Below are 26,865 nucleotides of genomic sequence, written 5' to 3' on the forward strand. Positions count from 1 at the left end.
TAGTTATATCACAAACTATTATTTACACTTATAGAGAACCTCTCATCACAGGATGCTTTATAGTGAACATATTGACCAGTGAGAAACAGAAACTAATCGTACAAAGCATACGGTCAACATGAAGTTTTTGATCCACAAACTTAATTAACCTACATTTGGCAGTCGATGGACTTGCGTTTAACTGTAAATCAGCACTTAATGAAAGTAAAAACAGCAATATTTCTGGATCCATTTACCTTCCTTGCATTTCTTCTTCCCAAAACACAAAGCAAATGATTGACAAATACACAAACACACACAATTACACCCCCCCCCCAAAAAATGGACAGGAGCGGTCAAAACATACAAACAGCCAATCATGTGCAAATCTACTGTTTATCTCTGTGACTGCAGTTGAAAGTTTTAGTCTGGTCATAATTTTTACAACAAAATGCAAAGATGACACCGTGAAAATTGGAGTAGAGCCTAAGCAAAGCTCCCTCTCTGCTCCAAGATGACATCCTAGCACAAAATGGAAACAAACAAACAAAAAAGACATTTTCCTTCAGATAAGTGGGAGATGCAACTGTTAAAGAGACGTTTCTCTGGATAAAGTGTTGAGTTAGGTAAGGTCTGGGTAACTTGTGGGGTGAAAAAACAAAAAGGTTGTGCAGGGAAGAAAATTAAGCATTGCAAATCAAGTTTACAAAATGTTCCACATTAAAAACCACCACATACTGTAAATTTGACTATTATTTTATTTTATTTCACATCTTCAACCACAACAAACAATACCAATGTTCAATTTGAAATGAGCAGATACAATTTTTGAAAACAAGTTTTTCAATAAAAATAAAATGGCAGTCAAACAACAAATGACAAGTTGTTCCTGTTCCTGACCTGTCATACTAACTCCTAGCACCACTGTTTGAAACTCCATTGCCATAGGAATTTGAGGTATCTGAGAAACGATTAAGGGATGATCCTGTTCTTATTCTACCCCACATGATTGTATTTCACTTGTAAGGGAGGATAAGGATTTGATGCCTTCATCTTGCCTTTAAGGTGAGTCTCTTAATTCCAGGATTATACTGATGTGCTACTCGAGTTTCAGATTGAGAGAGAGATCTGGAAAACCAAAAGGTCATGTTTTGTTTACCAAGGAATGCTGGTAGCAGATGTCCCATCAACTGAAGTAATTGAATGTTTGCGGAGGAAGGCGGTGACCTGTTCACAGTGTGTGTCTGTCAAACAGGTATTCTCCCATTTGGCCATTGGGTTCGCTGGATCTGAGGCGCATTAAGATGCTAATGTGGTCCCCAAGTTTCTTAATGGTCTCATGGCTGTCCAGCAGGAAGTGGCTCTACAAGAAGTCACACAGCTAGAAGGGGAGGTGATCAAAAGTTCTCATTAGTGTTCTCAAAACCAACAAGGTCCATCTAGAACCCATAACTCCTCGGAATCACTGCAGTATCTAATAACACCTTAACCTATTTTGGAACCTACTTTGTGTTTTAACCTATGAATTTATCCACACGTGAAAAAATAAAAACTCACATGGGGGTCGGTGTGTGTACTTGCTATGTGGTGAACATCCTGCAGAGAGTTGTTGAGAGATTTTTGGTATTCTAAAGAGAAAGAAAACGCGTCCAGACCGCCTTTCCAATCCTCACGGCTTGGTTTCTAAAAGAGAGAAATTAACTGATATTTCTGATCATCACTCTAAAGAATGCAAATTATGTGGCAGCATAATAGAACCACAATGTTGTCAAACTGCATATTTTAGTTATCCATATTAGAGCATGTCGGAGGCATACTGAACATCAGTAATCACCACTGAACACCATGCAAAGGATCCTCAAAACACATCATTCTTGGAGGATGATTGGGGAAAATAAAGCTGTTGTGGTAGCAGTAGAGTTGTGGGGGTTTTTTTTGTTTGTTTTTTTTAATTTATGATAAATTTAGAAGAAACAATTCCAATATCACAAGGATGCTGCAGCAAAGAGTTTCTGCTGAAGGCAGGTCACCAACATTAGCTACCTAGCTGATAGTTCAGCAGAGATCTAGGGCAATCTGTGGCACCTAACTTACAGCCAACAAGGTCCATTTATAAAGCAAACAAAAACAAAAACAAAAACAAACAAAAAAAGGTTTTAGTTTGAAAGTCTGAAACGTTCCTGATTTTACATCTGCACACGAGTCGTAAAGGTTTAGCAATAGTAACCGGGCTGCAGTCAACCACATTATTGCCAAGACAATAATCAATATAGTAGTCAATGTTAATTAATTACTCTTCTGTTGTTAGCTAAACTAAAACATATTTACCAACACATTTACCTCATCCATTTACCTCATCAAAATCCAAGGCAGCCCAGTGCTTGTTTCAAGAAGGAAGCTCAAGGCAACACAAGGAAGGGGAGGGCACTGAGTAAGCGTCAAATCGCATTGGAGAGTTCAAAACCACTAAGCTACTGTCGATCATTTCAGATTAATGCCTCCATTGTCTTATCAGATGTCATATCAGGGGAAAGAAAAGAAGCCTGCTCTTTGGCATATTTTTGAATGCTAAATTGTAGTTGCGTAGTCCAAACTATAGAGTAATCCTTTCTATACTGTCACATGGGTAATGGAGGGGGCCATTTTTTTAGATTAATTGTGCATATAACTGCAGCTGCTGCCTTCCCTAGAGCAAGTAGTAGACGCACTTGTGTGCGTGCACACACACGCACATGCTCGCGCACACGCACGCAAAGTCAAAAGCTGACTGACTGCGATGTTCTGAAGAAGGACTCTTCCACCCCTCAAGTTTTGATACTCCAGCAGACTCTCCGCTTGCTCCCTCTCCTTCTCTGACAGCTCCAGAAAAAAGCGAGAGAAGTTGGGTAAAGCCACGTCATGCCTGTCGGAATACATGCCCTGATAGAGACAGGGAAAGAGAGAATGACAATGACATGTTTACACACCATCTATAAAGAGATTGTTCATGACTTTACACCTTAGCAAAACAGAGCTGCTCCTGATAAGTAGTAGGCAGTAAATAACACTGGTGTCAGTACTGAGAGGCATGAGAGATGGGATACGTGGAACACACACCAGAGAGACGTGGGCGTAGAAGGGGACGCATGGAACACACCAGAGAGACGTGGGTGTAGGATGCAGTTAGCTTGATGTTGATTAGCTTATTGATGGCTGCTTCACTCTCAGAGTGGAGACTGTGTTTGACTGCCGACTGCATTTCTACAAAGAGAAAACAAAAACAAAGATCCTCATTGTTAATAGCTATAGACATATGACTGTTTAGACAAGCCTTCTATTGCTACTGCTGCCACTGATATTAAGATTTTAAAAAGTCTTTAGTGAACTTTGACCTAGTCCCACCACAGTTAGTAGACTGTCCTCTCTTGCACTTCCTGAACTCCTAAGGCTACGATAGCTCATGGCAGTTGCCCTTATCCAAAGTGACTATCCAAATTGCTTTGTAATTTCTACCAAATCATATCCTCATTCCAGCATAAAAGTCAACATCAAGAGTATGTGACACTTACATATGTGATAAGTGTGATATGACTTTTTGGTAAATTGCTATAAGGTGCTCAGAGACCTCATGTGATTATCATGGACAGCATGTGGCTATATTAACTGTATTTGCTAACTATGTGCTAAAACCTCAGCCCTGTTGCTCATGTAAAGAGTAACAGGAATGAGTTGCTTTCTGCCTTATTGATCTACTAGTGTTAATATTACTCAATATAACACTATACACCTAATATTTTTGACATATGAAATGACTGAAGTTGTTGATGTTTAAGATTAGTTTTATAAATGTGAATACATGGAGCCATGCAGAGAAACAGTGGCACTATAGCTCTTTATATGATACTGACCCAGAGAGGAGAGAGAATTGTTTAGAGAAGGAACATAAATACAGGAAGAACCTAGAGTCAGGCAGGAAGAAAAGTACAATCACCCATCATATCCTTTCAATACAGAGATTTCTCTCTCTCTCTCTCACACACACACACACACACACACACACACACACACACACACACACACACACACACACACACACACACACGCGCATGCGTTAGTGTTCATTCCTGTTACTAAATAGTGTTATGCTAAAAAAAATAAAGGTAAACCACCTTTTTTAAAATTATGTTTGTCCATCATTTAGCCAATTGTTTTAATACATAACATGATAAACATTTTATAAATGTGCAGTTTATGTCTCATTTAAAAGGAAACTGGTTAGAAAAATATTACTTATTTATTGTGTGTTTAAAGTCATTTTTAGTCACAAATGTCATTTATTTAAATATGTAAGCAATAATTTCTTCAAAATACACTTTCTGGAGGAGAAGAAAAAGGAAATAGTTGACATACTTTTAAACAAGATTTTAAATGACAGGTCAGAAACAAGACAGGACTGCCAAAAATTCAACCATCTTCCACTTAAAAAAGCTTGTAAAAACTGAAATAAAAATGCCTGAGATTTACCAAAACACATTTTGAATGTGTAAACATGTGTTATTAGAGTCAGTGTTAGAACAACAACAACAACAACAACAACAACAACAACAACAACAACAACAAACCTAAAATAAAATTTAGTTTGGAAGAGTTCAACATGAAAATGTCACCCATTCGGTGGAATGGCCCTTGTAATGTAAACATGAACTATCCTTTACCTACGAACTGATGAAAACGAATTTAGACTGCACAGCCTAACACAATAATAGGTAGCTTTAATGTTAACAACCTAATTTATCGAGTTGGGTAGAATAACGAGCCTATTAGCTTTACAAGCGATGTTATCAATCGAGCAGGGGCTTGTAAACAAAAAAAAAAACAGCTACAATTTCCAAACATAAATGATAACATTATGATATACCGATGGTATAAAAACAGTTCGGAAATAGCAAACTTTAGGAAATGGTAAATTGTAACTTACTTGCCCCACTCTTTCCGTAGGGTATTTCGCGATGCTTCTACTAACCGCTGACCCGCGTTTGTTTGGTTAGCTGAACGGCTTCTTCGTTTGTCTCCGTTTATTATAGCTGAATAGCAGAAGGTGTTCTTCTGCCGCCTACCGGAAAACGCTTGTAGCACCACATGCAAAATCATTTCACAGCGTTTCAGCCAGCAACAATCTGCACAGAAAACATGCAAGTCAAAATTTAAGTCGTTTACGTAAACCAGCAAGTAATGTACCTTTCTGAGAGTGCTGTAATTTAACGAGAGACTTTCACCCTCGTTTCAGCCTTGATATCATGAAACCTAAACCTCCAGCTGATCCTCTCTGTGATTTCAGACTCTTTCAACCTGACTTGGGCCTGTCTCATAGTCATCAGATCTTGCTTTAAAAAAATTAGGTCGCGAGGAAATAACAAGGGCAATGTAAAAATTTTTACATTAAAAAAATGTAAAAAGTTAGCAACAACAACAAAAATTTACTACTACTGAAAAGGTCCTGTGAATTTTGACCTTACCCACACCTCCAGTCCCGGAATCCAACTCTTATTTTGCATTTATCACTTCAGGCAATTGCAAAACTATCATCTTTACTGGTTTATGCTAGTAGACATGATTACCCCTTTAAAACAATAAAGCCAGAAATATGTCTGTTTGATACATGAGGGAACTATGTTGACATTTGCATTGAACATAGCCTGGGAGTAGAATTTAAGTCTACTGACACTGTTTGCTTTGGGGAAAAATGCTCTCATTATTAATTTTTTTCTTTGGTTTAATTTTGCTGTTTTGTTGTGGTAGTGCCTCTGAGCTACAGATGTAATCATTTTAAAAATAATCTGACCACGTGAGCATACGAGTATTGTTTGTAACAGGTTTAACTGAAGCAGCTTAATTTCAAGATGGTTTTAGGATCTCAGAAAACTATAAGAAAATACATATCAGAGCTCATGTCAGGACATATTCAGGAAGGAATTTTGAGTCTATTTGACATTAACTGTTTATAAGGTAAAATCGGTGTATGGGTTATCATTAATTGTATAATTAGGTAATTGTAACATTAAATAGTGAAAAAAGTTGAAGGTCAATAGCAGTGCAAACTCTACAATGTCTTAAAAAACTTGCGAATGGCAAACACAAAAAATGTGTTTTTGAGTGGACTGTAGAAATCATGAACTAGTAGCCTAGTTCACCATGGTTGTCATGGTAGGCTAAGAGAGGTCAAACATTTAGATGTGATATATAACTGTAACTAGGGAGAGGGCTGGTGTTGGCGTGGATCAGGCTCCCTGTGGCGCTTGCATGTGGGGCACAGAAGATGGCCAAAGTCATGGGACACATGCCCCACTAATGGTTCACTGTAATCATGATCATTGTGTTTCCCTGGAAACATGTTTACGTTTTGACCTGGATTGTTGAGTAGAACACAAACAATAGCACCACGTGAATGCGCTACAGGTACTACGATTCCGATGACTCAGCATCTTTCCACACGGTTGAGCGATTAACACTTTGTGAGTTGGTTTCAGTTGCTGTTCAAGGTAGTACAGGTTATGTTAGCAAAAGGGTGTACTGCTAGAGAACAAGCTTCTAAAATGAGAACTATAACCAGTAAACTGTTCATTTTGCAAGCCTGTGTTATCTAGCTTGCGTGCAGTGATGTCAAAACAAAATCACATAATTCACATGTAGTTTAAAGTCTCAAATTATTTCACCTTACATGTAACAATATTCAAATGAAATGCAAGTTATAACACAACAAAAATGAACTTCTTCTTGTGGCAGAAGTGAGAGCACTTGGAAAAGGAGCAGGGAAGGCAATATGAGTGAAAAAGAAGAGAGAAAGTGTGAAAGCAGATGCAGACCAGGCAGAAGCCATGAGCGAGAAACACAGAAGTTGAAGGAGCAACATAGAGTGGACACTTTGAAACGTTACGACCTTGTCTAGGCTGGGAGGCTGTAACATAGGCATTGAGTGTAACAGCAGTAATAATGGAATGCAAACAGGACAAACAGGTTGGCAGCAAATGACAAGTGTATTTACAAGTTTTGGTTTACAAGAAACTAGTGCAATAATGTCAGGAGTGGCCCAGGCCAGCACGACAAACAAAACCACACTACAAACAAAAAGACAACTGACTAAGCTGCAAAAAGAAATGTACAATGACTACACTGACTATACTGGTATAAACAGAAATCAATCCACACCCAAACAAAACAGCAGCCACTCCCCATCACCAGTGTGTAACTACCATATACAGGACAATATATACAAGAGATAAGAGACATATATTACAAACAAGCCAATAAGGGACAACGTGAACCGTAAATCAAAGGGAGAAGCCAAAGTAATACGCACAAATCCAAGCAATAGCAAAATTCAGAAACAAGTCAAAACACTAACAATGGCAATATCTGCTTTAATGAGCCCTAAGATGAGCCCTTCCTCCCCTTTTCTTCATTTTATTTGGTCCTCTGCTCACTGGAACACCTGGTATGGATCAAGATGGGGAAGACTAGAGAGTCAGAAGCAAAACCTGGAACACAGGGAAGACAGACACACACAATTCTGCCCCTATGAATGACTGGCAAACAGTAGTTGGACTGTGCCCACTTAATTCTGTGTGTGCACACCAGTACTACAGCTGGTCTAGAAATGCCCATGTTTGCATGTCTTGTTTGTATTTAGATTTAGAGACTTTTCATTTCACGGTTACTCAAGTGTTCTCAATTGAAAAGATAATTCATGCTTTAGAATTTTTAACTGATATACTAAAAAACAACAGACATAAAAAACAAAAGTAAACATGGATCCCATACCTCTTTAAATCTGTTAAGACTGTTACATTTAGCAGATACAGGCATCTAATATATAATCTTTAAATGGTTAATGCAGCTGACACCAGTAGACCAGTCTGTAGTATTTTCTTAGGATTTGTGTTGCAGAGGAGAACAGCCACCATGTTGTAGTTTCAACTTTTTTAACACAGTTAGCTGGTGCAACACACTGCTGATTAAGTGGTATATCCAACACACTGTATCTGTTTATATTTACATATTCTTTCACAGCTGTGCATTCAACCTTGAATCTGTTTCCCTCTTTTGTTTCACTCATACCTCCTGTTGGATTAATCATTTTATGTTAAAAATTATATTGCTGCACAAAGTCATACTTACTTTTAGCCATGATAAGTGCAATCTGGTCAGCTGGAGGGAAGAGTTTCAAACATTGTTTGCCTAAAAGGACAATAAAAAATTGAGGAAAAGGAATTGGGAAAAAGAACCCTTAGAAAAGAGAAACTAGACTCTGAGCATTAAGACACATGAGAAATCTAACGTGACAATACAAGGGTGGAGTTTCATAAAGGGGAAGTATAATAGAGTCAGGGCAAAGGTTGAAGTGCTTGGATATTCCCAGCAGCAGAAAAAAAGAAGTGTCATTAAAACAGGTTGTAATAAGTTATCAGAGAAGGAACAAAGACAGAGAGCACGGTAAGCACAGCCGTATGGGACTGTGGTAGAGCTTTTAGCAGAGAGCTCCATCAAATCTTCTGCTTTCTGCTTTTTACTGACTGGATCATGGGAGGATTTGCACTCTTGGTGTCTCTGTGTCACTGTGTGGTTCTTGTGTGGGTAAGTCAATCTCAGTCTGTATTAGACTGCATTGCTGTCTAGGAGACACACTAAGAACTGTAAGATTATGGATTCACTGGGATTTTACAGAAAAATCATGTTGCATAATAGTTTTAAGCAGAATAAGAAGGGGAAAACTCCCTAAGCTGTTCTTTAAGGGTGACATAATATCGTAGTAGCAATAAGCAGTTAACCATTAAACTGAATCATTTTTATATTCTTCCTTCACATAATCAGCCATGAAATGGCTCTAATGTAAAGCCCTTGCACTTCAATATTCTACTAACAGATATGCTAGTTATATAGCTTCAAACCTTTAAAGATGAAAGTATAATAAATGGGCCCTGAAAATCTGAGTGCTAGTTGTAATCATTAAAGGTCTTGGTTTGGCAGAAAGCAGACGGTTCAACAGACCAGATTAATCAGGAAATAAGGCAAAGGTTTCCATATAGTTTTATTAGACTAGTTGGCAGATAGTTTTATTAGAAAATACATAGCCCGAACCCTCCATGGAAACAGCATATCTTGCCTTATGACCCTAAATTGTAGGTATTGACTCACAACCCTCAACTTGGGCTATCTACTTTTAGGCTTTTTTGCTTTGATTACATGAATAGTGACAAAACAGCACTGGGATCATTTCCTTACAGATTTAATGATAAGTAAGTTATAGAATATATTGTCATCTCAGTTTGACAGCAGTGGTGTTTATTTATTTATTAAATGAAATGTGCTTGCTTGTAAATAATCAGATTATAATTCTGAATCATACAATAGCATTATGTAGATACTAACAGACACTAGATAAGCACTCATATGCTACAAGTTAAATTAAATATTGCATTTTGAACATCGAGTGAACATTTTTGCTGATTGCCATAACACTTATTAAGTGCATGAAATGTCCTATAAATACTGCTTCAGTTTTTTTTCCATTCAGCAATATGTGCTTACTTATCTTATGTTATGGAGTGGAGTTATACTAATACTAAAAATCAAACTTAAAGCATTTTATTTTTGCGTTTTAGTTCAAGGGACAGTAGTCAGATCATCAGAATTTGTTTTGATTGGGGCATACAGTTCTCTTTGGGTGACCTATGTTGAATGAATGACTTATTTAAAGCGTGCATATTGTAACGCGTGTCGGCCCGAGTGTCGCAGGGCGTGGAGCAGGACGCGCACACTTCCTCGACAGGGACGAACATTTATTACATAAATGACAGCGGCACTCACACGTATTACAAATGATAAACATGAACATGAAACGATTTGACATTTAAACAAACACGATGCACACGGACGAAGGAACATTAACACGTTACATCAACACGTTACATCGACAATGACCAACAACGCAGCACACCCTGACGTGAGTTTAAATACACACAGACGAAACGAAGTACAGGTGTGCAGGCGTGGCCACAAATAAAAGTCCTCCCACTGCACGTGGCTGGCCAAACCATGTGCCTCGCGGGAGGCGAGCGTTCCGTGACGCATATGATGGTGCATATGTAAATGTCTGTTCCCCTTCTACCTTTTGCACAATATTCTTTACATGTTTTTATGTACATGTACATAGTATTTTAGCATATATTTTGTATCGGCACTTCCAGAATGTAATGACTAAGCCCTTTCACATGCGCGACATGACAATATAATTGATATGATTTGATTCTACCGCTTTTATACGTTTAACCTTCTCCCGTTTGTCACATCAACAAATCAGAACCATGATCTTCACCAACATTTCAATACATTTAGGTGAAATATCTTTTTTATTAAACTTTTAGTATTTTTCCAATTAATTTTAACAAATGTTACAGCAACATGCAAATTTTGACAACCTAAAACTATTAGCATATACCAGTAGCAGCCAAAATTGATTTTTTTTTTGTTATAGGCTATCTACTGCTCTGTATTAAGATACATTTGCAAAAACCATTTTCACGAATATATAGAAGACAAGTAAAATATTTGCATTACTCCCCATAGGACTGAGAGAAGGAGGGATTTAAGTTGATAAAAATACAGGAAAATTGAAAACTCTTCACTGAAGCAACACTATTTGTATTGTCTTAATAATAGTTGTGTAGGTAAACTAGATAACTAACACATAGCAGCTAAATGTGTAGGTAAACTACAAAAAAGGTGTTAAAAAAGCAACTGAACAGGTGAAAGCCATGTATTAAAAACCTAGTATAGGAAAGCCCCAAGCATATCTGGAGAGGAATATGTTCTAGCTTTACATGTTCTAAAATCAAAGACGAAAATCACTGAGATCCCAAAGACCAATAAGGGGGCCAACTTTGTGACTTAAATGAGAAATATTCTATTTTGTTTGATTAATCCTGCTACCTTTACCGATCCTCAGATCAAAGGCATCCTATAACAAGCATATGGTTTGGTACACGTAGTTTTAGTTCAGCAGGAAAACAAAAAAGCCCAGGACAAAGCCTAGCCGCCATGCTTGTAGCAGACATGGTTACAGTGGCTCTATAGGCAAGCATTGAGGCTACAAGCGGAGAAAGATCCAGTGGTGTACCAAAGGCTGCAGCCTGCCTCAGACAACTCATAGAAGCCAAAGCTATCTGTTCACTGAACCAAGTTAACATTCATGCATTTGGATTAAGGCAAAACTCCATGGAATATTTGTATATAGGGCATTTCCTCTTAATTTCTCCATTTGAATGATTTGAGTATATAATCATTGCATTTGAATCTAAAATCAAGGAAAAATATGCATATGAAATATTTTCTTAAATGTAAAAAACAAAGAAAAAGCAAGTATCCATATTGCTCTCAGTCATCAATGAGTTATTTGTTGGTATGTATTAAATAAAGAGGCTGTTTATATAATCAAACACTACCTGCTTTGCTACACGGGTTAGTTTGCCTACCAAATCTTACTGCTAAAGGCAAACAGAAATAAATAACAAGCATCTTACATATTTTCATTGCTAGTGTTCAAACATAGGCAGCAATGGAAATCTTGCGGATGATTCCACAGTAATCATGGCCTGATTGAGGAGCGTTGAACAACGGGCCAGTAAACTGAAAGTGGTAAAAGGGGGCAATCTAAATTTTGATCATTTTAGGACCCATACCTACTGATTGTCAACAAAGCATATTATCCGCGTCTGCAACATATTATCTGATCTTTGTGGTTGATGGTGGTAAATGTAAGCAATGGGTATTTGTCTATGCTGAGGGAAGGATCTGTAATGACGCACTTTCGTGAGACAGAACTTTAACTGACTTACGGAAAGCTAGGCCAAAGCATTCTGTATAAAGTGTACTTAGTCTGGTTTGGTTCCTGTATAAATTACAGAGTACAGAAATTTACAAAGGTACCTTTAGTCAAAATCAAATTCAAATTTATGAGTGCTTTTTACAGCAGCTGTTGTCACAAAGCAGCTTTGCACATGTCCGAGTTCAAAGCCCAAGTAAATAAGCCGAAGGTGACAGTGGCAAGGAAAAACTCCCTAAGAGCACGAGGAAGAAACCTTGAGAGGAACCAAGACTCCTGGCACTTTGAGAGGAACCAAAGGGGCAGCCCAGCCTCTTCTGGTCGATACTGAGCAATACAATGACAACAACATAAACAATAAAGAACAAAATAAAAGAACAGATTACAATGAGTTTATTTTAGGTTTCTATGAGACCTAGGCTGGGTTTGATGAGTGTAGGTATGTCCAAACCCATATGGTGAAGTCAAATTTATTTATACAGAGCTTTCTATAACAGTTGTTGTCACAAAGCAGCTTTACAAATGTTCGAGTCCAAGGCCCCTGTGAGCAAGCCAAGGGTGACATTTTCAAGGAAATACTCCCTAGAACATGAGGAAGAAACCTTGAGAGGAACCAAACTCAAAGGGGGGGGGTCCCCATCCTCCTCTGGCTGAATGTGGACACTACAATAGTAGCAGCACACGAATGTCTGCCCAAGGCGATGGAGAAGTGTGTGGCGGGTGCAGGGGCAGCAGAGTTGCATCAGGGGGTGGCAGGAGGAGCCATAGCAGCTGAGACTGGTTGAAGCTCAGCAACAGCATTACACCTGGAGTGGATGTACCTCAGAAGAAAGAGAGGACAGTTTATTGGGCATGTCCAAATACTAAAGTGTGTAATTTAGGGATCTATAGTGTGCAAGGATGGATTCCAGCAGATCTAACAATGGCAGCACATCTTAAAATATAGAACCAGAAGAAAACACAGACATGACGGCATCCTGGAACATCAGCACTCCACCGCTCTCAGTTAACAAACTTGAGTTACAAATATGAGGTGAAAACTCTCAAGGCCCCTGAACCCCCAGATCTACACCTTTACCTAAGGTGATATGCAAATAGGTTTTCAGCTAAGCCTTAAATACTGAGGCTGTGTCTGAGTGTTTATAGAAAAGCGTGGGAGCTTTATATGAAAAGACCTCTATAGATTTAGTTATACAAGGTATTAATAAAGAGTTTTGCACATGTCCGAGTCCAAGGCCCAAGTAAATAAGCCGAAGGTGACAGTAGCAAGGAAAAACTCCCTAAGAGCACGAGGAAGAAACCTTGAGAGGAACCAAGACTCCTGGCACTTTGAGAGGAACCAAAGGGGCAGCCCAGCCTCTTCTGGTCGATACTGAGCAATAGAATAACAACAACATAAACAATAAAGAACAAAATAACAGAACAGATTACAATGAGTTTATTTTAGGTTTCTATGAGACCTAGGCTGGGTTTGATGAGTGTAGGTATGTCCAAACCCATATGGTGAAGTCAAATTTATTTATACAGAGCTTTCTATAACAGTTGTTGTCACAAAGCAGCTTTACAAATGTTCGAGTCCAAGGCCCCTGTGAGCAAGCCAAGGGTGACATTGTCAAGGAAATACTCCCTAGAACATGAGGAAGAAACCTTGAGAGGAACCAAACTCAAAGGGGGGGTCCCCATCCTCCTCTGGCTGAATGTGGACACTACAATAGTAGCAGCACACGAATGTCTGCCCAAGGCGATGGAGAAATGTGTGGCGGGTGCAGGGGCAGCAGAGTTGCATCAGGGGGTGGCAGGAGGAGCCATAGCAGCTGAGACTGGTTGAAGCTCAGCAACAGCATTACACCTGGAGTGGATGTACCTCGGAAGAAAGAGAGGACAGTTTATTGGGCATGTCCAAATACTAAAGTGTGTAATTTAGGGATCTATAGTGTGCAAGGATGGATTCCAGCAGATCTAACAATGGCAGCACATTGTAAAATATAGAACCAGAAGAAAACACAGACATGACGGCATCCTGGAACATCAGCACTCCACCGCTCTCAGTTAACAAACTTGAGTTACAAATATGAGGTGAAAACTCTCAAGGCCCCTGAACCCCCAGATCTACACCTTTACCTAAGGTGATATGCAAATAGGTTTTCAGCTAAGCCTTAAATATTGAGTCTGAGTCTTTATAGAAAAGCGTGGGAACTTTATATGAAAAGACCTCCATAGATTTAGTTATACAAGGTAATAAAGAGCCAGTACCTTTTGATCTAAGCAGATATGGCAGGTCGTAGTGTACTAGGAGTTTGCTTAGGAACTATGGGGCAAGACCATTCACTACATTTTATGTCATTAGAAGAATTTTATAACCAATATAAAATTTTACTAGGAGTCAATGTAAGGTAGCTAAGATAGGAGTATGATCAAACTTTCTAGTTCTATTAAGAACTCTGGGGGCTGCATTTTGAACTAACTGGAGCTTGTTTATGCTTACTTTTTGCACTTAGTGGTACAACTTGATAGTAAAATACAACCAGACAGAAAGATACTTTATGGAAACAATAGACTAGGTATTCGTTATTGTGATCATTCATGTTGCTTTGTACCTAAACAGAAAATCATGCAGGCATATCTTATTTTGTTCCACGCTTAATTTTAGTTAATTACTAAAAATTGTTGCTGGGGCATGCGTGACTGTTTACCTGGACATTTAGTACCAGAGACTGTGTCCTTTAGCATTGGCTCCACCCACACGACTGGGCTGGGGTACAGCTGATTCATCTAATCTGTGATGCTCATGCACACACATACACAGTAACAGTGTTTGCTACCAAACCACCTGGTGGACAGAAGGGTCTCACAGCACTCAGACTGAACACAATGCAAACCTGAGCTCCAGTCCTGGACTGTCTGGGAGTTGTTTTTCCCTTAAGCTTGTTATTTCAGCTTTTCTGGCTTAGAAGACAATCTAAAGAATCTAAAAATGTGATTATCTGATTTCACATATGTGCACATGCAGTATGTTCAAATGTGCAATGATTTAGAAATGGGCATGAAGTACTCTCTTATGTTTTGATTCTTTAACCAAACGTCTATTGCGTTTATTAGATTTTAGATTAGATTTTATTATTTTATTTATTAGAAATTAAAGAGTTACAGACATTTTAGCCAGTGGTTAAAGAGTCCAATGATTTCAAATTTTTGATACAATGAAAATTGTTTTCTCTTGAAAACATTCTAATTAAAGAATGTTTTGGGCTGTTTAATTTCCTGGTCAGTTCAATCTGCAATGCAAATGAGTTCACTTTTGCTAACCCACCACCATTAAACCTAAAGTAAATCTGACTGACATGTTGCAATTTTGACAGAGGGTCTTTGATCTATTAACATTTCTGATTTTTCCAGTATTCAGAACAGGTTTCAGCTAACTGAAACTTTGAGTTTTGGGTTATTATTTTTGCCCTGATCCTGAAATTTTCCTGCATGTGTTATGACTGCACCACACACACACACACACATACACACACACACACACAGACACACACACACACACACAAAAGGAAGAGGATCTAATCGCCAGAGGTTTTATTAGGGAAATCAAATAGATCATAGGGGTCAGGCAGGTATTCGTAGTCAGGTTGGTTCAAGGTCGAAAACACGCAGCAGAGTCTGGGGGGTGTCCAGGGGTCAGGCTGGAGACGAGGTCTGAAATACAGGCAGGAGTCGAAAACCAGGAAGACAAAATGTGACATAAGGTTGGCAATACTTCATGACATGAGTGTGAAGGAGGGGAGGATAAATAAGGGAACAGTGATGAAGGAAATAATGATCAGGTGTGTGCTAGTATTCCGGCAAACCAAATCGGCAGCGTTTGTGGGAAGAGGTAGGCATGGCAGCGTCGGGTTGAGTGGGATTCCTGGCATTCGTAACAGCATGGTCCATTTTGGTACCATCACATCACTAACACCCCTTCTGTATACCAGTGGTGGGCTTGTTAACTAACTAAGAAATAAAGTAGTTAAGGTGTTGGATGTGTTGGAAGAGAAGAAAAACACTTGCCTTGTAGTAATCCTTAAACGCACTGGCTATGAAAATCTGTTTTAGGTTTTTCATCTACTTCATTATGATTTAATGTGGGAAGTAAACAGATATGAAACTTCTATTCTATTCTATTCCATTCTATTCTATTCTATTCTATTCTATTTAATGTCCATTCTAATCTTTTCACAGGGACAATCCATTTCAAGTCAAATATCTCAAGTTACATCTACCACAACTATTGTAACAACAGCAACAACTGCTCAAGAAGGTAATCTTTGTTCTTTTAGCTCAACTCATCCAATAGAAATCTAGTCCTTGTGTTGACGTGAATCATTGAACCCTTGTCATATCACCACATGAAACAATGAAATAAGTTCACTTAGAACTGTATGATTTGTACAGTTGTTATACATCAGAGTTGTAATGTAATGTCACACTCAAAAATTTAACCATTCTAAGTCTGTATGGTCTTTAATTTGTAATCAGATTTGTGTGATGGAGGGCCATACTCTAATTTTGATTAAATATTTTTAATTTTGTCATAGAAAAAATTATACCACAGCAACAGTCATGGTCACAGATATGTGTAGAAATAATACTTGTTCATTTTCAGCATTCCTTGTCTGTACTGATGCACAGCATAGCTATAAAAAATGACATTTAATTCACAGAAATTTCATTGTCATTAGAATGGAACAAAGTTCGAACACAGCACAGTATGGAATTCTACATGAATTCTCTATATATTATACATCATTCCATATTTCACGGATACTCCTTTCTAGATCAATTTCTTTGCATAATTAGCTTAATTTTTTAAACTTAAATTTTGTTTTCAATTGTTTTGTTGTTGTTTATTTTTCATTTCTATCTTTAATTTTCTCTCTCTCAGCTCCACCCAATGTTAAAAGGGTGTCTGTGACTAACCGTAATGAGACTACCTTAACATTAGAATGGGACAAAGTAAACAACGACAGCAAATACAGTTACAACCTGTCCTACAATGGAGGAGAAGAACACATTGTTGCCTCCCAGGAGGGTTTGTTAGTGACACACACAGTCTACTCTCTTTCTCCTGGGACTGAATACACATTCATTCTCTACACTTTATCTGGAGGATTAAACAGCAGTGGATTCATCATTACCAATTTCACCAGTAAGAGTGATTTGTTAAAGTAAATGATTTTTTAAAATTCTATATAAGATGAAATAAATTGATTCACTAAACAGAAATATTCACTAAACAGATCAACAAAGTTATTCTCAAGCATTTCTAGACATTTTCATTTTAACATTAATGAACAATAGAGTTCACTTATTTTGTTAATTTTAAGGAATGAACAAATAAAAGTGAATGAATGAATGCATAGCTGCAAGAAAACGTATTATACAATTCAGCACTACACTGGGTTTCACCCTAAACTAGAACTTTTAATCACTTCTGCAGCGTAATCCCTTTGCCTTCTCGTCCCTCTCTTTTCCAGCGCCGTCTAGTGTTACTAATGTCTCTGTAACGGATCGTAATGAGACGGCGTTAACATTGCAATGGAACAAAGTGAACAACAACAATAATTACAGTTACACACTGAGCTACAGTGGAAGCACCACCTACATCAATGGATCAGAAGATGATATAGTGACACACACGGTCTCCTCTCTTTCTCCTGGGACGGAATACACTTTCACTCTCTACACTGTGTTTAAAGGGGTGGAGAGTAGAGGATTCAGCTTTACCAATGTCACAAGTAAGTTTGTCTGCTTTGCTACTGCACATGCACAAAAAAAAAAGACCATAGATTAAGTAAAGCTGTCCGCTAGAAAAAAACAAAGATATTTTTACAATTTTGAGAGCTGTTCTTTCCAGTTTTATATTGATGACTCTTATTGCTAAATTCAAGAAATGGATGGCTGTGCGGAAAGTTCAGAACTTTGGGTTTCACCTAGAAATCTTTAACAACAATCAGTTAAGTACTATTTACTGTTTGATCCTTACATCTGTCTCTTCATTTTTCTCGTTCTCTTTTCCAGCTCCGTCTAGTGTTACTAATGTCTCTGTAACGGATCGTAATGAGACGGCGTTAACATTACAATGGAACAAAGTGAACAACAACAATAATTACAGTTACACACTGAGCTACAGTGGAAGCACCACCTACATCAATGGATCAGAAGATGATATAGTGACACACACGGTCTCCTCTCTTTCTCCTGGGACGGAATACACTTTCACTCTCTACACTGTGTTTAAAGGGGTGGAGAGTAGAGGATTCACTGTTACCAATGTCACAAGTAAATTGGGCTAAAAACAATGAATTATAATTCAAATTCTTAAAGTCCTAAACCATAAATAAGTAAAACTTTTTTATTTTATTAAAATAACTGAATAAAAGTTTACTCAAAATTTACACACTATTTTTGTTACATTTAAGGAGTAACAAAGAATGAATGAGTAAATAGAAAAATTATAAATAACTGGATGTTACTGTAGACAATTGAGAACTATACTGGGTTTTACCTGTAAATCCGAATATACATCAGTTGGTTTCATTCAATCACTTCCAGCACCTGCTTCTCTTTTTCAGCTCCATCTATTGTTAGCAGTGTCTCTTTAAGGGATCGTAATGAGACGGCGTTAACATTGCAATGGAACAAAGTGAACAACAACAATAATTACAGTTACACACTGACCTACAGTGGAAGCACCACATACATCAATGGATCAGGAGGAGGTGTTATAGTGACACACACGGTCTCCTCCCTTACTCCTGGGACGGAATACACTTTCACTCTCTACACTGTGTTTAAAGGGGTGGAGAGTAGAGGATTCACTGTTACCAATGTCACAAGTAAGTAAGTTTCATTGAACTGGGCATAAATGATTTTGCTTAATACATAAATCCAAAGTCCCTCTCAACAAAGCTAACCATTCTTCTATTCATGAACTTAGATGGTCTGTGTAAACCTATAAAGTCATATAATTTCAAGGTTACCACTAGAAAGTTGGCTGACAAATGGCAGAATCCTCACAGAATCCTGTATGATGACAAAAGCCTTTTTGTTGTTTTACTTAGGGCATCCGTTTTAATTATTTTAATGAATACTGGTGACAATAAAACTGGTATGTTTCACAGAATTTGAAAAATTTCATTGACTTGACAGTTGAAAGGGTTTCAGATGTTAGAAAAGAATAAATTCACTGTTATTAAAATAACTTATTACATTTATGATCAAACCAATTATACTTTCATTACATACACACACAAAACTGAAATAATGAACAGTACCAGCCATACCAATAAAAGTAACACCCACTAACCTTTTGGTGTTTGGCATTTACTATCCCAGATCAGTAGCGTCAACTTCCAAGTTAACTCTAATATGTTGGGAACTAGCAAAAATGTCTAAAAATAAATTGTCTGTATTATTGTAAAAGCTGAACTACCGTATAGTCAGTGTGGCTATTCTCTGTTTCTCCATAGTTCCAGCTAAAGTAACTGGTCTTCATTGTGAATATGCATCGGGAGGCTATGGTCTAACGCTGTTTTGGGATCCTCCAGTTGGAGTAAGGACAGCCGTGTATGTCATTATAAGTGGCAAACACTTTAATCAGTCTGAGGAAAGCTTGTTTATAGGTGAACTACAACCTACACAGTGGTACACCATGACTGTGATTGCAATCTCTGGGTCTGCGCAGTCCCCCCCAGTCTCAGTCACCTGTCAGACTGATCCAAGAGGTGAGACAGGATACATACATACATGTATAAGTAGTAAAAGTACAGATTTTCAAAGCAACAGGACAGTTCAGACAGAAGTCCTTCATCAGCTCTGTAAACAAAATGCTTCTGACAGTATAGGAAGTGAAATCAGTTTATGAAGGACCTCTGTCCAAAGTGTTCTGGTTGTCTGGAAACCTTGTATGTACTACACTAAACATTTTACAACCTCTATATAAATATAAACAAACATGAACTCAATATTTTTTCCAGGCGTTATAGCAGGTGTTGTGGTGTTTCTACTCATCCTCATCCTTTGTATTGGTATATTTATATGGCATCGCAAGTCAAAGCATCCAGGGTAGGTGATGTGAATATTTATAACAGAGAAAGCGTATATTGCAATGTCATATGCATAAATTAGAAATGTTAAATATTGTCTCAAGGAAAGGGGTTTTTCATTTTAATAACACATTATTTATTCTATTGCAAATTTCTGTGGGTCAGCTTGGTCAATCAGCACCTGTGACATTGTTTGTAGCCACTCCTTTACATATAACAAAACAGCAGCAAATTGGAATCCTACTAAATCCATCCTGAAAGTAAATACTTAATTAATTCTGTTACTATTACTTATGACATTAAGTCTGAAGCATTAGTCCTTCTAGCTACAATTTAATAAACAGTATATTTTTAAGCTATCAGAACCATTTGTAACTTCTGTTTTCTAGTGTCTTAAGCAAGCTTAAATCATCTACAGAAGACAAAGCATCCACTAATAAATACAGGTAAGTCTGATACTCTGCAGTGTTCAACACCCACTTCTTTCTTTAATGAATAAGACCGGCTTACTCACTAACTAATTGATATAATTGATGTTTTTTTCCCAGGCCAATTCCCCTGAAGAATTTTCCTGAATACTTCAGTTCCATGGGTCGTGATGAAAACCGTGGTTTTTATGAGGAATATGAGGTACAGAAACACTCTCTGTCTCTGTCTGTGTGTGTGTGTGTGTGTGTGTGTGTGTGTGTGTGTGTGTGTGTGTGCGCGCGCGTACGCTATGGTGAAATGTAACTCATACCATGGCCTGGTTAGTTCCAACTGTTGTTAATTTCTACATAGAAAAATTATTTATTGGTACTTGCACCTCTATATAGTTTTCTAAGAAAACTTTCCCTCCCTCACCTACTACTTCTGATTAGGCTTTTTTGTGTGAATGTGGATATGTGAAGAGTGCTATATAAGTCTGACATTATTATTATTATTATTATTATTATTATTATTATTATTATTATTATTATCATCATCATCACCATCATCATCATCTATTCTTGTTTACAGAATTTAAGTGCAGTAGGTACAGATCAGAGTCATACAGCTGCTGACCTCCCTGAAAACAAGAAAAAGAACCGATTTATCAACGTATTACCTTGTGAGTGTTAAACCTATAGACAAACAATATTTAACTATACAAAAAATATCAGGTAACTCTTTGATGTCTTTTTTTTGCTTCTGTTCATTTGTAAATATGTTGTTTCTCTGCCACTGTGTAAGATGATTGAGCAATAAACATGTTAGAATGTGCATGATCTCTCTCTCACCTTCATTCTTAATCTCTCTAGACGATTTATCTCGTGTGAAGCTCACTGTACAGACTGCTGCTGACTCTGACTACATCAATGCAAACTATATACCTGTAAGCCTTTCACCAAACTCAATGCGTCAGATCTGTGGCACTAAGGAAAGTGGATTCCCACTATGCTGGAGGGATAGAGGGAAGAGGGATGTTCCTGAGGTTAAATATAGGCACAAATCATACACTGTACATTTTAGGCGCATGTCTGTACACACTTTAAGTGAAATAACAGCATTATTTATGAATAGATAATATACAATTAAATTTAACTGCCCTGTTACTTAAAAACCATACATAAAAGAAAATGTCTACAAAGAGATTTGAATTCAGCAAAAAAAAGTACTACAAGATCTGCCTGTCTTAGTTTGGGAACCAAAAATTAAGTTCAAATTTTGTTGCAATAATATAAGTGTTTGTTGATAATGGAAAGCCCTGATAAATTCTGTCCATCCTTGACTGCTAAATACAACATTAAGAATGTTATGCTGTGCCGTGCAGTAAATGTTTTATGGTGTGTGTGTGTGTGTGTGTGTGTGTGTGTGTGTGTGTGTGTGTAAGGGTTATAACAGTATCTGCAAGCAGTACATAGCTACACAGGGTCCTCTCCCCTCCACCATCAGTGATTTTTGGAGAATGGTGTGGGAACAGAAGTCCCAGGTCATTGTCATGCTGACCAACTGTATCGAGGGTGGAAGGGTACGTTTGAGAGGATGCAGTCCAACTACAGAACACAGTAATACACTGTTCACTGTCCTTATTTTTTAGTTTAACACTTTTTAATGGAGTGATTGTGTTTTGCAATGGATATCAATTGTTTTGGACCATAAACTATTGTTTTGTCTACTATAGTAGTGGAGAAGAGACTTGTTGGCTTTCACTGCTTTTCTCTACAGATTAAGTGTGAACAGTATTGGCCACTGGACTACACGCCCTGTGTCTATGGAAACCTGCAGGTCACCGTCCAATCAGAGCACAAAGAGAAAAGCTGGACTCTCCGAAAATTTGTTGTCAGAAATGTGAGCTCAATGTCAAAACTCATTACACTGCAAAGTCTACAATAATATACACATTGTTTGAAACATCAATAAAATTTTTAAGAAACTCATTAAGACAACCAAGTCATTTTTACTTCAAAACATTTAAATACTGTTTGAAAACGTAACCTTTTTAACTATATGTGTGTGTGTGTGTGTGTGTAGAAGGCTACCTTTGAAGAGCAGAAAGTGACTCACTTCCATTTCACCGCATGGCCTGATCATGGAGTTCCCAGGGCAACAGAGGAGTTGATCCAGTTCCGCAGGATTATCCGCCAGCACATGGAGCAAATGGATTTTCCATTTATGGGTCCTACAGTGGTTCACTGCAGGTAAACATGTTTCAGTCTAGAGGCCATGGTGGGTAATCACCCTTCTCATACAGGATCTGCAGAAGTTCACTGCCAATAAATATATCACCACCACTGTAGCAGCACACCTGTTACAAACTACATAATTGTAATAAAAGTGGCCTGGAGCTGGACGCTGCTGTCAGTGGATAGAGTTCAAATCAGGGAGTTTCTGACATTTAATCACCCAGAGCCACAATACAGGGCAACTATAGTGTGTGACATATGTACTTGTGCATATGTTTGCTTAATAAAGATTGTAAAAGCCATTATACTGCCTGGTAACCTGATCATCTTCACTATGTGTGCAGTGCTGGAGTAGGCAGGACAGGCACTCTGATCGCCCTGGATACCTTACTACAACAGCTGGAAAAAGAGGAAGCAGTCAGCATTGCTGGCTGTGTACACTGCATGAGGCTCAGCCGGCCCCTTATGGTGCAAACCGAGGTACAGACCTGCACGTGGACAGAACAGCTCAGATATGTTTAAAAATTTGTCCCTCTCCAATAACCACCAGTTTTACCCATGCTACATTTAAAGGATTGTATTGTTCCGAGGAACAATGCTACCTTTAGAGGATTGTAATTTGTGTAGTGTTGGTGAAGTTAAGGTTTGCATTAAATAACACAGGCATAATGACCAACAATGACTGCAGTAGAATTAGCCCAGGTCATGAGCCTCTGACACTTCTGTCCATATCACTTTTCCTATCCCAGGCTCAGTACGTGTTCCTGTACCAGTGCATGATGAATTCTCTTCAACCCAATAAGGACTCCCAGCACATCGAAGAGTCTATCTATGAAAATTCAGATATGATTTACACTAATGCTATGGCTCTAAATCAGTTTAATCAAGGTAACACAGGAGTTTAAACAGGCATATGCATTCTATGGAGTGCCATCTGCAGCCATTTGAAAAACTCATAACAGTTTGCTACATAACGGCAAAAAAGAGAAAAAAAATAGTGCACATGATGTAAATAATTAATATTAGTAATTAGGATATTCCTTTAAGGAATACCTTGTAAGGTATACTTTACTTCTGAGTGTACTGCACATTGTACAGTGTACATTTTGTACTAAAAAATGAACACCTCCCCTCCCTTTTGTACACTGACCACAGACCACACATTTCTGGAACATATATATTATTTAAGGTCCAAGAGCTAAACTAGTTTTTTAGCCAGAGAAATTTTCCATTTTATTTAATGAACACATCCAAATTGCAGAATTATTACAAAAGATTGGCTTAATCTAAACTTGTAACATAAATTAGATTTGACTTTTGCAGCTTGTTTCCATGGACAACAAGCTGCAAAGTCCATGCAAGTAGTGAGTGCTTCAGACATCAGAAACCAAAGTTCATCATGGCAGGACTTGGCCATCTTGGCCCTTCTATAATTAAGAGGACATTATAACATTATGATGCTTTTGGCCAACTAAGCACAGAACTGAATGCAAAAAAAAACATTTTGGTTTTGACTGCTGTTTGACGTTTAAAGAATACACACTGTGTAAGGGGTTCAGTTCTTCATAGGAAAAAGATGGACAACACATTTAATTTTGGTGTCAATACCCAAGCCATTATAGGCTGAGAACACACACATGAAGCACCCTTTTTTGCTCTCAATCAGCTCAATCCATTAATTTATACACTTATAAAAATATTCTGCTCTGTTTCAAGGCTTTTTGTGAACAAAGTTTTTTATGAAAATTTTAATTTATTCAGTTATTTAATTTCTAATTAATGTCATTAATTTATTTTGAATTAATCCTAAAACAATAAAACCATACTTTTTTCTTTACTGACTGTCATGTTACAGAAACAGAAAGAGTTCTGACTCAAAAACATCAGTTATCAAAAAGGTACAAAGGAGAATAGTGGGGAAAGGAAGTAGTTCTGTGTCCTAGAACAGAGTGAAGCTTGTACATTAACTGTACAAGAGATGAATGTTGGTCATTGACTACAGGCCTGAGAGTTTAATAATTATTACTCTGCTTTCTAACTGTTTGACAAGTAAATTATGACAGGTAACAGTGAAAATAAGATGGAAAAAATTCCTCGCTGCCTAGATCATTTTTGGATGTTTCTGCACTGCATCTTCTTCAGTGCACCTGTTAGAGGGGCTGCACTTCCAATGTATAGTCCTCCTTCAGCTGTACAAGGATGAACAAACTTTTTGTGTCAGTTGTGAATCCCATTGTGTTTATGTCTATCCATGCCTACCCTTATGTCCATCCTTCTCGCCTTGCCCATCTTCCTCCCCAGCATTACCAAAGCACATTTCTATCATGTCTTCCCTTGTCTCCTCCATGTAGTAAAGTGGGTTTTTGACTCCTTCATCCCCCAACTCTGGAATGGGGTGTACGGGCTCCAGAACCAGCTCTCCAGGTAATGGCACAGAAAACTTCTTAGAGATGTTGTGCAGGACACAGCAAGCTGTGATGATTCGAGCGAGGGGCTCAAGGGCGCAGGCCTGCACAGCTCCGAGGTCACGCAGGCACCGAAAGCGAGTTTTCAGACAGCCGAAGACGCGCTGTGTGGAGTTGAGGACCTGAGATTGAGCTGTGTTAAAACGTCTGATGGCACTGGTTTTGATTTGAGAGCGTTCAACGGGAGTTAACACATACCTACTTTTAGACAGACCACTATTACCTGTCAATGTGTGTTGGGGACAAAAGAGAGAGAGAGAGAGAGAGAGAGAGAGAGAGAGAGAGAGAGAGAGAGAGACAGACAGACAGACTCATTTATTTATTTATTTGAGATATTTCATACATTTGGACATCCAATTTTTATTCATTCTGTTTTGGCGTTCTGACTACCTTGAAAATTGAGTGCATGGCTAAATGTAAATGTAGTTTACTCACCAACAACCCAGGTCTGACCATGCTGAAGTCTGCTAAACTCCTGGCAAATGTTGGAGCTTTCCCAAACAGCCTGTTCCATAGTTCCCCCAGGACAACACTGCTCAACACTCAGTAGATTTCCATCTACATCATTTATTATCTGCACCATAACTGAATGGTAACCGAGAGTGTTCAGAAACAGTCTCTCTTCGGCGGGTGGGGGAAACACTTGGACATGTAAACAACCCAACACCCCAACGACGTTTGGAATTCCACTTAAGTTTTTAAAACCATATGCAACACCCATGCGATCATTATAACTACCGGGAAACGTGATAAAATCCGGAGCCATGTCCGCCAAGACTTTAGAAACGACATTTACCGCATAGTTCGCGGATGTGTGGTCCAATCCCAACATGTCTGTGATTTTCCTTGGAAGAAAGCCCTGCGCATAAAAACAAAGTGTGGCTAATATCATCGCTTCGACCGAGGCAGCATCGTTACTGGGCCTAAAAATGTCCTTCATCATACGAGCTTTAACATAGTCGACAAGAAAGATCAGGCATTGCCGATTATAATGAAAACACTGCGACAAAAAGTTATCATCGAAACTGTCCAGGGGGTGTCTTGCTTGGTCACTATGACCGTTTGAGCTGCAGGAGTAGGTGCCGCTCTTGCGTCTTTGACGAGCTGGTCCGAGGAAGATACTTCTGTAAAGGTCCTCTTGAACAGCTAGCCATACTGCTCCGGCATAAGACATGCTGACAAAGAGAAAAGTTTTGCTTGCTAGCCTGCCTATAGCGAAACGCTGTCAAATTCCGAAGTTGCCAAAACGTCCAAAACACCAGCTCGTCGACAGATTTAAACTCCAGCTAGAAAGCTATTTAGTTAGCTAAGCTGTTTTTGTTAACTAGCTATGTTGGATACTAAGCTTTTAATTCATTTTTGTTATCAAGCAGTATCAGCTAGTTCTAGCATGAAATTTCTATTAAACGTCGGCGCACTAGCTAGCAAACCTAGCTAAACAAAAAACAAACAAAGCTGTGACCGAGCATTAACTGTTTAATTTCCGGGTAAAATGTACGCAAGCACCGCATTTAAATTAAAGGTCCGTGATCGCATCCGATTGATGTAGCTAGCTAGTCTAGGCACATCTATTACCATTGCTGTTTTCTGTATCTTGTATACTATCACGATGTGTGGTTGTATAGTTTCTACTTATTTAGTTGTCTGGAAAGTCCCACAGAAGCTTAGTCTTGGTGTTCATCACTCTCTGTGGTTCTTCCCATTTGTAATTTGGTACTTTATTACAGTGTGGGGGAATATTTCATTTAAAAGCACTTTTAAGAACAAACGTCTCACAGCACATTAATATAAACTCAGGTCTATACCCATAAATAGCAAGCAAGAAAAATCAC

At 38.3% G+C, this 26,865-nt stretch overlaps 3 protein-coding genes and 1 long non-coding RNA gene across 6 annotated transcripts; 1 reads left to right on the forward strand and 3 right to left on the reverse strand.

Annotated features, from left to right (window-relative positions):
• Positions 1–723: 723 nt before the first annotated feature.
• zgc:56095 (Ferritin, lower subunit-like) lies at positions 724–5,021 on the reverse strand. The gene is given in 5 exon segments (XM_081714462.1): positions 724–1,360; positions 1,537–1,662; positions 2,752–2,898; positions 3,116–3,219; positions 4,937–5,021. Coding segments are annotated over 4 exon segments (525 nt in total). The 5' UTR covers positions 3,218–3,219; positions 4,937–5,021; the 3' UTR covers positions 724–1,210.
• Positions 5,022–8,351: 3,330 nt separating this feature from the next.
• On the forward strand, positions 8,352–23,473 carry ptprh (protein tyrosine phosphatase receptor type H). Of its 3 annotated transcripts, none has more exons than XM_081714474.1 (17): positions 8,352–8,589; positions 16,058–16,136; positions 16,761–17,024; positions 17,353–17,613; positions 17,897–18,157; positions 18,451–18,714; positions 19,348–19,602; positions 19,855–19,942; positions 20,313–20,369; positions 20,472–20,553; positions 20,923–21,013; positions 21,204–21,376; positions 21,776–21,913; positions 22,111–22,233; positions 22,417–22,583; positions 22,913–23,048; positions 23,318–23,473. In XM_081714474.1, exons 1-17 carry the CDS (start codon positions 8,536–8,538, stop codon positions 23,471–23,473), a joined length of 2,649 nt encoding a protein of 882 aa, XP_081570600.1. In that variant the 5' UTR covers positions 8,352–8,535. The 3 variants fall into 3 exon arrangements, 2 of the variants coding, with proteins under 2 accessions (XP_081570600.1, XP_081570605.1); XM_081714479.1 differs by having other exon boundaries at positions 21,204–21,277; XR_014123826.1 differs by lacking the exons at positions 22,913–23,048; positions 23,318–23,473 and having other exon boundaries at positions 21,776–21,950; positions 22,417–22,431.
• Positions 17,095–22,469, reverse strand: LOC145657892 (uncharacterized). The gene is made up of 6 exons (XR_014123830.1): positions 22,425–22,469; positions 18,384–18,474; positions 18,025–18,106; positions 17,862–17,920; positions 17,481–17,562; positions 17,095–17,376 (listed from the first exon to the last, which is right to left on the reverse strand). It is a non-coding gene; the product is annotated as an uncharacterized LOC145657892 (long non-coding RNA).
• Positions 23,474–24,189: 716 nt separating the features above from the next.
• si:dkey-197c15.6 (putative nuclease HARBI1) lies at positions 24,190–26,484 on the reverse strand. Its single transcript, XM_027001087.3, has 2 exons — positions 25,469–26,484; positions 24,190–25,256 (listed from the first exon to the last, which is right to left on the reverse strand). Exons 1-2 carry the CDS (start codon positions 26,205–26,207, stop codon positions 24,814–24,816), a joined length of 1,182 nt encoding a protein of 393 aa, XP_026856888.2. The 5' UTR covers positions 26,208–26,484; the 3' UTR covers positions 24,190–24,813.
• Between the last annotated feature and the right edge of the window lie 381 nt (positions 26,485–26,865).

Source organism: Electrophorus electricus, chromosome 1 (genome assembly GCF_041902795.1).
Source record: "Electrophorus electricus isolate QZ-2024a chromosome 1, ASM4190279v1, whole genome shotgun sequence".
In the NCBI taxonomy this organism is placed as follows: Eukaryota; Metazoa; Chordata; class Actinopteri; order Gymnotiformes; family Gymnotidae; genus Electrophorus; species Electrophorus electricus.